Source organism: Vitis riparia, unplaced genomic scaffold (assembly GCF_004353265.1).
Source record: "Vitis riparia cultivar Riparia Gloire de Montpellier isolate 1030 unplaced genomic scaffold, EGFV_Vit.rip_1.0 scaffold774_pilon_pilon, whole genome shotgun sequence".
NCBI classification, from domain to species: domain Eukaryota; kingdom Viridiplantae; phylum Streptophyta; class Magnoliopsida; order Vitales; family Vitaceae; genus Vitis; species Vitis riparia.
In genome coordinates, this window is record NW_023269777.1 from 21631 (window position 1) to 35794 (window position 14164).

Genomic DNA, 14164 nt, shown 5'->3' on the forward strand with positions numbered 1-14164 from the left:
TGTGATACTTATTTTCATTGATCTATCTCCTTGAACTGCCCTAGAATGTAAAGAGAGTCTAGGTCATTTGCGGCTTTCGCCTGAGAAAGGAGCTTCATCATGTGGGAAAGAATGGTCTGATTCCATCTTGTTTCTGGGAAACTGGTAATTTCCAGATTGCAGAAACGTGTGCTGCAAACAGGAACCAACCCTTTGTGCCGAAAACCCGAAATCTTTCCCTTCTGCAGATTATCCTATATAGGATTGCAGACAAGTCTGAGAGGACTGAAAACCATATCCCTTCTGTTCTTTGTTGTGACCTTAACTTTTTGCATTTCTGCATGCTGGCTGGCTGTAAGCCTGTAACTATGGCTCTTCTTATCTTATGTGATTGATCTAATGACCTCCAAAGCGCTTTCAACCCATGGTCCAGGGCCCATAATTGACCACATCCATAGCCAACAAGTCAAAGCCCATCACGTCAACAGACAAGCCCACGTATTCGAGCTCACCCAGAAAAGAAAACCAGATTCATGGGCTTTCCATGTTTATTGGGTCTGTTGACTGGCCCATACCACCTCATCCTTGCCATGCTTCTAATCATGCCCATTACAAACATAAGATCCCCACTTTCATGAACTCCAAATCACAAAGAATTAGCATCTTTTTTTTTTTTTTAATAATGTTTTCAAGAACAGTGTTAAGAATAGCTCTTCAAATTTGCATTAAAAAGCAACTTGTTTTCAAAACTTTTTTTAAAAAAAAAAAAAATATTTGTAAAAAATTTGCTAAACAATTTTTTTTTTTTTTTTTAAGTTACAAAATTGTTTTACAAAACAGTTTCCAAATTGATCCTTAGCATTATGAAATGAATTGTTTCCGTGTTCCGATTTATCTAATATGAGGGTAGAAGATGTGAAAAAAAATTCACTTCTTTGGGTTCCATATTGAACCCTTGGGAAATTTTCATTAGGGTTACAAGGTCACACTAGTGATTGATGATTTCAAAATTGTGAATTAGTTGCATCACATTTAACCAAAATGGTCGAGTTTATTTTCAACATTTGACCTCCTAAAATTTTTCTAAAAAATTTTACAATTGGAGTTGCCACCTTCCTTTTTCTAGGGTTTTCATGATCCATTGAAATAAAGAGAAATTCAACGCTCTTTTTCTCGAGTTAAAAGGATAAGAAAGGAGTACCTTCACCATAAAATACAATAAAAATAAACAAAAAAATAATCATAAATTTAATATAAAAAAAAATCACAAGACATGTTTGTTAATTCATAAGATCCGTTGCTAATATTTCACACCCATGATTCACTCATTTCAACATTTTTTGGACTCTTTATGGTTCACAAGTCCCGAGTCTCTTATTTATGCATAATTAACCTCTTTCTACTTTTTTAGTTGATAATGACTTTTATACATATAATTTTTTTTTATCTCTTAAACTTGGAATTAGGCCCAAATCCCGTAAGTTTAAGCTTTAGAAAAATTGGTAATTCAATATGGTATTAGAGTTTGGTTTATCCACAATTTGCATTTCCCCTATTTATTTGTTGAATATGAATCCAAAATTTTGTTTGTTTTATTAGATATGACTCTAAAATCTCAAATTCTATCTATCTCTTCACATGCAGCTATAAGTTCACACGTGTGTGAGCTTTTAGGAAAATTGATGGTTAAACAATGCCATTATATTCTTAAGAGAAAAAGACTAAACTTGGCCATAGGCCAAAACTCCCTATGCTTGGTCTTAGGCCAAAGTGAGGCCCACCCACATCAAATCTTGACCCAGCATGCATCTAAGCCCAACCCAAGCCTAGAATAACCAGTCTATTTACAACCCTAGTTTGAGAAATAATTTAGAAACAAATGATAAAGAACCAATTCAATATCATTTTCTTAGTTAAATACTGCAAGTAGACAAAGACAAGTGTATTGTGAATTTGTTCTAAAGCAAGCAAGCTTAAACCCTCCACATGGACTAACAACCACCACCAAAAGAAAAGGATGAACCCTAAGCATAAAGGAAACACTCTTTCCTTTCCTTTGAAGCCAGCACTTGATTCAAAGTGAAACTGGATCAAATCAGATGCCATGGAATCTTGAACAAAGCTTGTTGATGGTCTCATAAAATAAGAGGAAAATCTCAATATTTTTCCTATGGGCCTCAAAAGACTTTCGAAGTTTCTAGGGTTTTTCATGATCCTTTTATGGATGCAGTGCCCATACCCATTTGTTTAATGCAACCATCTATAATGGGTAATAAAGTTCCAAATCCTAGATGGGGTCCAACAAGATAAGCTTTATATTATATATCTAATTGTAGTAGTTTAATGATTATCAGGTACAAGCACAAGCCTATCTTATATGCTAATAAATAACAAACCCTAGAAAAAGTTTATAGTATCCATAAGAATGTTTTCTCATGCATAACAGCGAATGATCTGCAACTGTGTCAGTCAGAACTGGGATGAAACCATTCAAAAAGACGATGACAGTCATAATATAAGGTAAACATACCGATATCTAGAAGTCTTATTCATAAGAAGGTTTACATCGTATTAATTCATGTTGTTTCATATATTCTTGGATTCTTCAGTGGAGTTTAACACCATCATAAATTATGTACAGAAGGCTAAAACTTGTTATGTATACCATACAGGGAATCTTTCTTTCAAATTCTAATCTTTTGATTAAGATTTAATTTCTATCCATGTAAACTGATGAGGACTGATCGAAAATATACCAAGTGTCATGTATGTGACTACCATTATTGGCTGAGAGATGATGATATATGGAGAGCAAAGAGGAGAAGATTAATAAATCTTGGACTAGCTAGATCCTATATAGGCCATTTTCAAATGGGAAAAGAGAAATTGATCACACACACATACACATATATCAGTAACTTCAAGTAAATGTTAAAGAAGGTTAAGCCATGTAAAACAAACAGTGGGTGATCATGTGATTGAATAAGCATTTGATTAGGAAGGAACAGTGGATGTAGCTACATCATACTGCATCTGACTGTGTTTTGGTCATATTTAGTACACTAGGGAGCAAGAAATTTTCTCTTAATTGATAATGCATGAAGTGGCTAGCAATAGCATATGTTAAAATAAGCCTAACTGGATGGTTCTTAATCATCTAGACTAGATTTTTTTTGAAGCTCAAGAACTAAATTCTTGGAGTAGGTTTTTGACGAATTTCGAATTGATTAATCATCACGCTTACAGGTCTTAAATTTGATACTATATAGGTACTCCTACTTGGAATAGTTATTCAACTGACCTCATTCTCATTTAGCATATGTTAAAATAAGCCTAACTGGATGGTTCTTAATCATCTAGACTAGATTTTTTTTGAAGCTCAAGAACTAAATTCTTGGAGTAGGTTTTTGACGAATTTCGAATTGATTAATCATCACGCTTACAGGTCTTAAATTTGATACTATATAGGTACTCCTACTTGGAATAGTTATTCAACTGACCTCATTCTCATTTCGGTTCTTAGATGGTGATCCTTTAGTAAGTGGCTACAAGAATCTGCTCATGGTTCACTTGCATGAAAAATCATTTTATGGAAAGAAAGTGCACCTATACTTAGAATGATGGCTTGCTATAAAACAATTTGACCGACCATAAGGCGAATCAGCTTACGGAAAAAACCAATGGAACTATTATACATTCGAAGTTGTTGAACACTAGATTAATCAGCGCACTAAAAATCCAGATTAGCATGTGCTGGTACCTTACTGGTTACCGATTTGAGTGTGTACCTATTGGGTTTTATTAACATCTTCCAGACCTTGACTAAAACCATACCTAACAAACTTGAATTCAAAACTGAAATGCTTTTGCCACCAGATAGAGTGACAAACACTAGGGTTTCTAATAATGTATTTTTAGGTGTACTATTTGGTTGGAAATCCATCCAAAACACGCATTCGTGCACATATGTAGGCCATTCACCTACTATTTTGAAACCAAATCTAGATGTATTGGGAGCATTAAAGGTTGCAGATCAAATGGGTGGGGGGGACCATTTGTACTGAATAGTGGAATACTGAACCTTTTTAGTCTTTAATTATCTTATTTTTGAAGATCATTTCTTCCCAATTCTTAAGTAGAAAGTAGAGGGCCCTAGCTTGCTCAGCATTGACTTGGGTGGTTCTGATTGGTTTTACTGGATTGAGTCACCCTTAAGCTTTGCTAGATTTAGCCCTAGTGACATTATTTGTGCAGTACTAGTATGAAAAAATTCATGTTATTTTTATTAATTTCAGGTTAACTATCATGAAACTTTAAGGTTTAATTTGCCCTTTTTCCTATTTTTCCTTGATCACCAATTCATTTCAATTAACTTGCAAATTAAAATCATTCAAATTGCCCATCAAAGATCCATGGTTTCTTCCAAGCTAGCTATATGTACTGAATGAAACTTATATGATATACCATCAAGAATATCGCTAGCATTTATACTAATGATTCGACCTGTAATCGCCATGGCATATACCTCGAGCAAAGTGACCCACTAGTATTTGTTACGGATCCTATTGGTGCCATGACATGCGAATTCGCACTGTGCACATACATATGTACATGCATATATACATAGATAAAATCTATATAGAATCAAGTCCGCGATTAAGATTAAAGAGCTTGCAATGTGTCTTTGGTTTAGACAATCAATCTAGCAAATCTGATTCTAAAGATGGTTGATGAGCAGGATCATTTGCTGCCTATTGCCAACGTGGGCCGGATCATGAAGCAAATCCTGCCACCAAGAGCCAAGATCTCCAAAGAAGGCAAAGAAACAATGCAAGAGTGTGCATCTGAGTTCATAAGTTTTGTTACTGGTGAAGCATCTGACAAGTGTCACAAAGAGAACCGCAAGACGGTGAACGGAGATGACATTTGTTGGGCTCTGAGTGCACTAGGATTTGATGACTATGCTGAGGCTATATTAAGGTACTTACATAAATATAGGGAGTTTGAAAGAGAGAGAGCCAACCAAAACAAAGTTGGTGGCAGTGAAGACAAAGATGAAGCAACAAACTGTAAATGTATCCAAGCTGGGAAGCAAACTGTAATTCCTCCATTAGAGTGCAGAGTTATCGAGAAGGGTAATAGCTCTCTTACAAAGCCATCTTAAGCAATATCTATTATGAAGATAATGAGGATAATAATGGTGATGAACAACATCATAGGAGCTAGGAAGCTCGAGTTTATTGCCCATATGGTTGAATCAATTGTAAAAGGTTTGAATATATCTCTGGATTTCCTCCAACGAAGTCAGTAGGATCTAAAGTTTGAGGTATTTTGCACCTTTCTCCTCAACTAGGGCTTTTCACATTTCTTTCTTACTATCCTTTTTTCTTCTTCTTTGGGTGAAAAAGGGGGAAGAAAGATTTGTGCAAGATTAACCACTTTTTGTATTTTGATATGTAATTTTGGTTATATATATCATATGGTATTCAACTCAATCATGATATATAAATCTTGATTTTTATGGGACTTTCCTTAATTTTCTTCAATGGGATATAGATCATCATAGTTCAAGCCTATGTAAGGTTGATCCCTTTTTGCTTAAGAAATAAAGCTTCAAACCGTAAAGAAAATTGTCTGAGTTACTGGATGCGAGATTAATGGGTTTATTTTTTAAACACTTCCATTTGACTAAACACTAGTTCTTCCATTTTTTTCTTGGGTACTATTTTGCTAAACAATCCCTAAAATAAGGAAGAAACTATTTAGTTCAGCTAGTCCCACTTTTGGCTTATCAAATTGAGTCCAACAGAAACTGATGCCCATTAGCTCTTGAGATTAGTTTCCTAACCCTTAATGAATAAACCTAGAATTTTTGCCAGTACTCACAGATAAACTCGAATCACCAACTACAGATCTATTCTCGTCCAAAAAAAAAGTAGTGTTTTCGAATGGCTACTATACATCCAACGAATTTGTTTAAGTATGCTCATTGGTTCTCTAAGGCTTCTTTTTGAATTACCTTTTGAAGATCGAATTAGCATATGCTAGAGCTAAATTAATCTTTGTCAATTCATTTACGCAAGTATGCTCGTTAGTTCTGTAGGGCTTTTTTCTTTTTGTTTGAATTACCTCTTGAAGATTGAATTAGCTTATGCTAAGCTAAATTAATCTAGTCAACATATCCTTGTGCCTACATGAAGACAAATCAATTGAATCACTTTTACATTAGATATATAACTAATCAAAATGAAATTTCGTATAAAGGTCTACTTACTTATCTGCCAAATAAAAATAAGGGTGATGACTATTCTTCCTGAGAACTTCCAAATTCCAACAGCCTGATCACTCCCTTTCTCTCACAGGCATACAAGATTTTCTGGGTTTTCCATCCCAATAGCCATTCAGGAAGGAGAAGTTCAGATGGAACAAAGTAGCTAGCCCATGCTGTCTCTTGTGAGGCCCACATTAATGTTGATCACCTTTAGACATAAGTTAGTGAAAGGTAGTACCAAAAGTTTCAACTGTACTAGGGTTAGGGTTTTCTTAACCCCGAATCCAGGACCATTATCTAGGGCTTTCCACGACATGATTTCTTGAGAAAAATCTTTTGAAACCTAAGGCATGCCTATATTATACTATATGTAAATGGATTGGGCAATCTTCCCATAAAGGATGATGGCTAAAATTCTGATAATTATAAAGTGAAATGTTCAGTTCTGTCAGAGATTTAGGGTTTCTACTACTGTAAATTCATGGGGGGACCACTTCTCAAATATCATTCATTCTTTTCTTAATGAGAGTTGCTAGGGTGGAGTTTATATTAAAGACAAAATCTATAAGACTACATCTTGGTGTTAGAGAGAGAGCGACAAAAGCTGAAAATCTAGAAATTAACTTTTGGACCAACTATGCTAAAGGAATATTATGCAGTGGTTTTCATGAAAGAATGGGTTGTCAAAGGTACCTCTATCAGCTCCATTGATTCAGGCCATGGAATCACGATCTTCATACTTTGTTTGGACCTCATGGTTTGTTGGCACGTGACGCTTCTACAACTATCGATCTATATCGATTAACAGCGAACTGGTGTCGCACGGCATTTGATGCACCCAATTCCACTGACAGAGAGAAAAATGCCCATGAGTTCTCCATGTGAGCTGCAGCAGCTCAATGTAACACAGGTACAACTTTTTCGCAATCCTCCCTGGGAATCATGTCCAAAATTGAAAATTAATCTATATAATTTTTTTATCCCTGGAACCCTAATGCATGCATGTTTCATTGAAATATGTCAATACATATCAAAGCACCATAGCATGTATTCATGACAACTTGTATGTTGATCATACATGGGATCAAGCAAATATAACATGGGCATGTCACTGCAAATTTCAAGGACTAGGTACCGGAAAATGACATAACTTTCTTAAGTAAAAAGTTCACAAGCATGCATGTCTTCATCACCAAACAATCCACTTAAGAATTGAACTCTCATGAATTTCATAGAAAATTCCATCATCACCACAGATTTAACATAACATATTGATGCTGTAAAGTTCCAAGCCAAATACTTCTGAACTGCATTGAAAGAACATCCGCTCATCCTTCGTCTATAATAAATATAAACCTATCACCAACTACAACAACCATTTTCATTTGGGTATACCTCTTTGTTTTTCTTCAAATACTGGTTGTTGGGAGAAGACCAGAAATGAAAGTTTCTGCATAGGGAATCAGATTCTTTTTCATGTTTGATCTTGTCAAATAGTGGTATAGTTTTAAGCTTCTTAGTTTGCAGGTGAGAAGCAAAACATAGCATTTAGCTTTAAAGGACATGAGGATAAAATATACAAAGGAAAGAAAAGAAAAAAAGAAAAAATTCTCTTACTAATTTATCATGAAAAAAAATGAGAGAAATAATTAAAAACTTAGATAAAATTAGAGGAGGACAAGGATAAATCGGGGAAAAAATTATTTCCATACACTTTATGATAACTTTTGCGGTCTAGATGGGGCCTAAAATTATCATTGAAGTGTGGTTAATACTAAGATAAATTACATGCATATCAAAGACTAAAAATAATACTAGATTGTAGTTTTTTTTGTGCTTATTTACAGCTTAAGTAGCAATAAACCAAGTAGGGCAGATATCTTAATAGATTTGATGCTGTTGAACTTCTTTCAAAAGTAGACACCAAAATAATGCTTGCAACTATTATTGAAGATGAAGCATTCTACTTTCATGGAGCTTTTTTAAGTAATACAAAAAGGAACAAGCAATGTAGAATCTCTAAAACCAGGTGAATTAGGAGGCCATCACATAGATTATGGAAGGTTGTCATGGAAAGTTTCAGGGAAAATAAAAAGGACAAGAAAATGATAAGGTAAAAGGGAAAAAAAATAAAACACAGAGAGAAATAAAATATTGGTTTGAGTTCAATTTTATGTTTCTACCATGCACCCCCAATTGTTTGTTTGTTTGTTTGGTTTGTGGTTTTTTTTTTTTTTTTTTTTTGATATATAAATTGTGAATAATTTAGAAACATAGCAGTTGAAATAAATTTCATTACATCTCATTTTCATCTGGGATTCCTTTTTTTTTTTTTTTCCCCTTTCTCGATCTACAATTTTTATTATCCGAGCCTTAATTAATGAACTAAAATTAACATTGGTGTAGTAATATTTTGAACTGCATTATCATATATTATAAAGTTTATATTGTATTATTAAAGCCACTTATATCAGTTTTATTATCATTATTATTATTAATTACTTAGGAGGATTATTAATAAAATGACTGCAAATTTTGGTTTAATAATTTAAAGTCACATGTTGAGAGCTAGACTGAACAATCGGCCCAACGCCCACACACAGCTTTCCTTTTGTGCCCAAAGTGGTTGGCCGGGAGGTAATCAGGCTAAGCCCAGACTTGGCCTCCTCATTCTTGGATGGGCCTGGCCCAATGACGGGTTCTAATTGAAAGTGCCCACTTAATTTTTTGAGTATGATTTTCAGTAATAATTAAAAATTTTGGTACTTATTTGATAAAACATGTACTAAATTTTAGTGCACACATCAAATTTTCAGGATTTTTTTTTGGTAAAATTAAGGATAATAAGCTTTGTAGAGACTTGAAGCTCAAACAAATCTGCTATTGAACTTCTTGAAAACACTTTTCTGTTTTCAACAACATTTTTTTTTTTTCAAAATTTGTTCTAAAAACAGGTTTTTTTTGTTTTACAAATTTCAAGTATTTTTAGTTGGTTTCTAGAGTGTTTCGAGCAATAATTAAAAATAAATAAATAAAACACTTCAAAATCTTTTATATTATATGGAAATGTAGAACAACCTCACAGAAAATAAATAGAGAAAAACATTTTTCATATTTGAATTTTTAAATAAAATTTTATTCCCAAAAATAATTGAAAACTATTTTCAAAAACGGTTTTCCGATACCAAAAGGTGCCTAGGGTAACTATATAAAGTTTTTCTATTTACAGTTTTATAGGTCAAGCATGGACTGATCTTTCACTCATCAAAGATTTTGTCTTAGGTATTTGATTTGGGAAATATTTCTGGGAAACTGCAAGGAAAGTGTAAGGATTCTAGCATTGGAAACCCGTTCACTAAGCATTTCATCAACACATGGCATCAGAAAATGTCTCCTTGTAGGTTCCAAGACATGTTTGGTTCCCAAGAATCTTTAGGGGCAAGCAAGGGGACAAGTTTGCTCATGGAAAACAGAAAAAAAAAAAAGTATGTTTGCTTTGTCTACTGACCTATGATTCAATGCTGATCTTCCCATGCTTGAGATCCATCCAGAAAGGTAAAGGAAAAGAAGCCATGGAAAACCGTTCAACAACCTTCAGAAATCAAAGAATTTGATTTACAAAAGCGTTTACAAAACCCCAGCCATCTTCAATATCCGGTCCTACCCAGTAACCACATATTACAGTCTCTGTGCCAGCACTTACATTCAAATGAAGTGAAACAGGTTCCCAAAATCGTCTCCCGGGCGCCATTTTATGGGGAAGGAAGCTCCAGTCCTCCACAGAAGAAATGCTTCTATCTGAGGTAATGGGTGTAAGAAGCTTCATTCCTGCAAATACAATTCAAAATGTCAGTTTGCAGATGCAAGAATAGACCATCAGGGAATTTGGATGTCCTATGGAAATGGTCATTAGCATAAAGTGAAGCTATTTTGTACTTGGGAGTACGATCAATAATGATTTGGGTGAGCAGAATAATTCCCATTTTCCATCATGTTCAACAATGACTCAAGTTCTGTGAGACAATTTCTGCCATCAAATGCTACCAAAGGAAAAGGGTAAGAAATGATAAATTTGCCTCGAAGAAATGTCAACTAAAAAAAGAAAAGAAAGCAAGCATGTATTTGAGTTCTTCCCTAAAATTCTGGTTATTGTAGACAAATTCTCCAAGGCAATTTATAATTTCATCGTTGATTGGCACTCTCCTAGCAAGCATGGGGATTTGTTTGGCAATAAAGGGTCACATCGATATTTTTTTTGATAGGTAAAAGCAATTGTATTAAGAGTGCCTAAAGAAGGCCACACAAAAGTATACATGATGTATAAAAGGCGCCTAAGGCCAAAAAAGAAGAGGGATACACAAAAAACAACACCCTCGCCTCACTTACAACCCAGCCAAATAATCAAATCAAATAATGACAACAAACTAAAACCTAAATGCACCCTGACCTAATCCAAAAACATGCACATAAAGGACCATACATAAAGAATGCGCCAATATACCACTTCCATGAAATATATACAGGGTTTTCCATACACATGGTTTTAAGAAAAGATCCAAAAGAACTCCATGAATTTGAATTCACCCAAGGGGGTAGAAATGTAACTCGTTAAGTTAGAGTGGATTTTTTTTTTCAATTGAAAGTGATAAACCTTCCACAAATAAATTCCACTTACTTGACGATCTGAATTTAGGTAGTGTTTGTTTTTTTTCTTAATTCTAAATAGAACTTTAACGCTTAATAGTGTTAAGTATTAGACTGTTTGTTTTTGTGATATTTTATTTCTATTAAGCATTAAAAGATAAAGAAAATTCAACATATTATTTTTTCTATTTAGAAAAAATCAAATATTTTGACTTTTTCTATTCAGCAAAAAGTTTGTAATAAGTTATGAAAAAGTAGAAAAACAAATGATCTAAAGTCTAAAATCAAATTACTTTCAGCAAAAAGCTAAAAAAACAAACACCCTATTAATCCCTTATTAAAGTTTACTAGTTTGTTTCCTTTTTCCTTCACAGACATATATCCTGACCACCTTAAGAAACAAGACGAGCAATTGACTAAGATCTGGACTATTTTTAAGGCTGCTAAAGGTTGACACAACAAGTACTAGTGCAAGAAGATTGGAGAAGAGACCTGTTCTAGTGGTTGCTTGACTTGAAAGTCTGCCCACAGCTGATTTCCTTTGATTCTTTTCCTGAAGGAAAGTCCCGCCAAGCATTAACTCAAAACACCAGCTACTAGCACATGATTCAATTAGTAATTATGACATCATTCAAGCAAGCCATAATATATAAACAACAGGTTTTAAGCAGAAGTATTAAAACATAGTTTGTCCTTTTATTTACATTTGTTGCCAGAGTGCCAGAGGACATAAAAACTGGTTGTACAGATAAAACCCGTGATATTGAAAAAAAACTCAGTCAGCTAATTAGGCAGGTCATAACACCAAGACAAACTTATTCAGGTTGGTTATTAAGCACCACTACACCAGTGGAGGATCACAAAGGTAATTTGCAAGACATCCATATGGTAAACCAGTTATAAAAGACAAAAGGGATACAAAAAAAAAAAAAAAAAAGAAGATAAAAACGATATGTTGATTCCTCAAATGCTGCTTCTGTTCCAGTGCCTCATACTGGGTTCTGATCCTGACACCCACAGCCCATACCAGTGGAACAAAGATACAATAGATTCACATTATTTTTAGTTAGTATGAAAATTTGCCGGGCTTGGGAAAGGAAAAGGGCATAACTATTTATATCCATGTGATCAAAGAGCATGACTGATGGACCAGTGACTAATGAGAGCAAAAGGAAAGTCAAACCGGTTTCCAATGACAACAAATTTCTATATCATTTTTTGGCAATGCTTATGATTGAACTTAGTGGAAATATTTAAGAAGATATCTCATGATTGATGTTGTCCAAAGATGAAATAATTTTCAGTTGTTAAAACTAGAAGAACAGAGAGATGTACTTTAGAATATAGACAAAATAATGTGGCAAAGAATACTTGATTAAGATTAGAAGTATAAACAAGAAAACAGTGAAAATCAAGGGTAAGAGTTTATCCTCCTCAAACATCCTATTTTTGTTATCTTGCTTTGACCATCCACAAGGATACGGAGAACAAGGCAACGTTCAATCTAGAATTAGTGTGATGGAAGAAACAATACAGGCTTCTAGTGTTATTATATGTGGAATAGCCATCAAAAAACAGAAGAAAAGATTTGAGAAGATGACTATAAGGCCAGTCATGAATATAGAAGAAACAACGACTTCAGTAAAAGAGGTAACCGGAATTTGGATTTTGACAAGATTGAGGGCTAACAGGGAGCAATTGAGATAGTATTAGGGAGACAGCCATTTCAGAGAGCTCAACCATAAGCCAAGAACACCAAAAAATGCAAGCAGGGATGTAATTCAATTTGAATTATGGATAGAGCTACAAGAACAAAAAGAAGGCCAAGATCAACAAGGGTCTATGTAGGGAAAAGAACAATATAGCCAACCCGGGAATTTGAGGCTTCATTAATTTGCTAAAATTGCCAGCCAAAATCAATCAAATGAGTCAAATTTCCCAAATTTTACACAATATTTTTCCACAATCAGGACCACCTAAATCCAACTTAAGAACAACTATTCATATTGAATTCGGCAGTGCTGAAAACCCAATAATGAAATTGTTAAACCATCTACACGGTTGAGCTCAACAATGATGAAATCATAATAATACTGAAATTAACACACACTATATTAACCAAGTTGTTCCAATTCAACTAAAGCAGAATGCAAAATTCATTCACTTCCTCTCTGTATTTGATTTGCTATCTGTTTGGTTGCTGAGAAAATGTAAGAAAAATAAACCCACACAACAGAGCCTAAAACCAACTCCTAGCTTTATTCTACTTGGGTTTTCCATTTCTTCTTTTGCTAAACCAAAACAACAGAAAACAGGAAGGAAAAAAAAAATAGTCACAAACTTTCTTCCCTTTTCTTTTCTCAGCAACCAAACAGAGGGTTTGAAGTAAAAGCAGAGTTCCTCAAAGGATTTTCGTGATGGGCATTGGGGTCATACCTCAATTAGGGTTTGTGAAGCAGCGTGCGGCAAAGAAAAACTGATGCAGACAAGGCACGCCATGAAAGCTTCGCTCTTTCTACAGTACGGTTATGGGTTTTATAGGGGAAATGTGATGTTATCACGGCGTCGTTTTTGTTTGACAAAAATACATTTTTGAGAGTTAAAAAGGATGAAAAAGTCAATAAATAAACTCGTAATTGATAACATTTTTTAGAAGTATTTTTAAAAAATAAAAGTGTTATAATATTGTATTATTATTTACTCATAAAAAAATTCCATAAATTTGACATATTAACCATCAAATTACTTTTTGTATTATTTTTATTTATATATACAAGAGTGGACAAAAATACAATTTTGAGAGTTAAAAGGATGAAAAAATCAATAAATAAACTCGTAATTGATAACATTTATTAGAAGTATTTTTAAAAATAAAAGTGTTATAATATTATATTATTATTTACTCATAAAAAAATTCCATACATATTAACCATCAAATTACTTTTTGTATTATTTATATATATATATATATATATATATATATATATATATATATATATATATATATATATATATATATATATATATATATATATATTAAAAGTTGGGGGTTAGATTTGGATTTAAAGTCAAGTCTCTAGTTGGACCAAAAAGCGCACTTGGACATTACTAGGTGCAATTCGAGCCTAAACCAGACCCCAACCAAGAGGACTTGAAAGTCCATGTGGAACAAATAAGTTGCATTAAGATTTAAGTAAAAATAAAATAAAATTAATATTTGATATTATTAAGTAGCCTTTGGATTTAAGTTAAATTAACACGAGTCATCTC

The 14164-nt window shown here is 33.7% G+C and overlaps 2 protein-coding genes across 3 annotated transcripts; one reads left to right on the forward strand and one right to left on the reverse strand.

Annotated features, from left to right (window-relative positions):
• Positions 1-4702: 4702 nt before the first annotated feature.
• LOC117910543 (nuclear transcription factor Y subunit B-4-like) lies at positions 4703-5412 on the forward strand. The gene has a single exon (XM_034824646.1). It carries the CDS (start codon positions 4703-4705, stop codon positions 5141-5143), a length of 441 nt encoding a protein of 146 aa, XP_034680537.1. The 3' UTR covers positions 5144-5412.
• Positions 5413-9819: 4407 nt separating this feature from the next.
• On the reverse strand, positions 9820-13450 carry LOC117910542. Of its 2 annotated transcripts, none has more exons than XR_004650693.1 (3): positions 13331-13450; positions 11387-11487; positions 9820-10078 (listed from the first exon to the last, which is right to left on the reverse strand). XR_004650693.1 is itself a non-coding variant. In XM_034824645.1 (3 exons), the coding sequence occupies exons 1-3, from the start codon at positions 13391-13393 to the stop codon at positions 9852-9854; spliced, it is 351 nt and encodes a 116-aa protein (XP_034680536.1). In that variant the 5' UTR covers positions 13394-13437; the 3' UTR covers positions 9820-9851. The 2 variants fall into 2 exon arrangements, 1 of the variants encoding a protein (XP_034680536.1); XM_034824645.1 differs by having other exon boundaries at positions 11387-11447; positions 13331-13437.
• Between the last annotated feature and the right edge of the window lie 714 nt (positions 13451-14164).

Excerpts from the sequence above, each read along its gene's own strand:
- LOC117910543 (XM_034824646.1), top strand. The coding sequence starts at position 4,703 with ATGGTTGATGAGCAGGATCATTTGCTGCCTATTGCCAACGTGGGCCGG.
- LOC117910542 (XM_034824645.1), bottom strand. The coding sequence starts at position 13,393 with ATGGCGTGCCTTGTCTGCATCAGTTTTTCTTTGCCGCACGCTGCTTCA. Across the intron at positions 11,448-13,330 it reads CTTCACAAACCCTAATTGAG|GAAAAGAATCAAAGGAAATC; the intron begins GTATGACCCCAA and ends ACTTTCCTTCAG. Across the intron at positions 10,079-11,386 it reads TCAAGCAACCACTAGAACAG|GAATGAAGCTTCTTACACCC; the intron begins GTCTCTTCTCCA and ends TTGTATTTGCAG.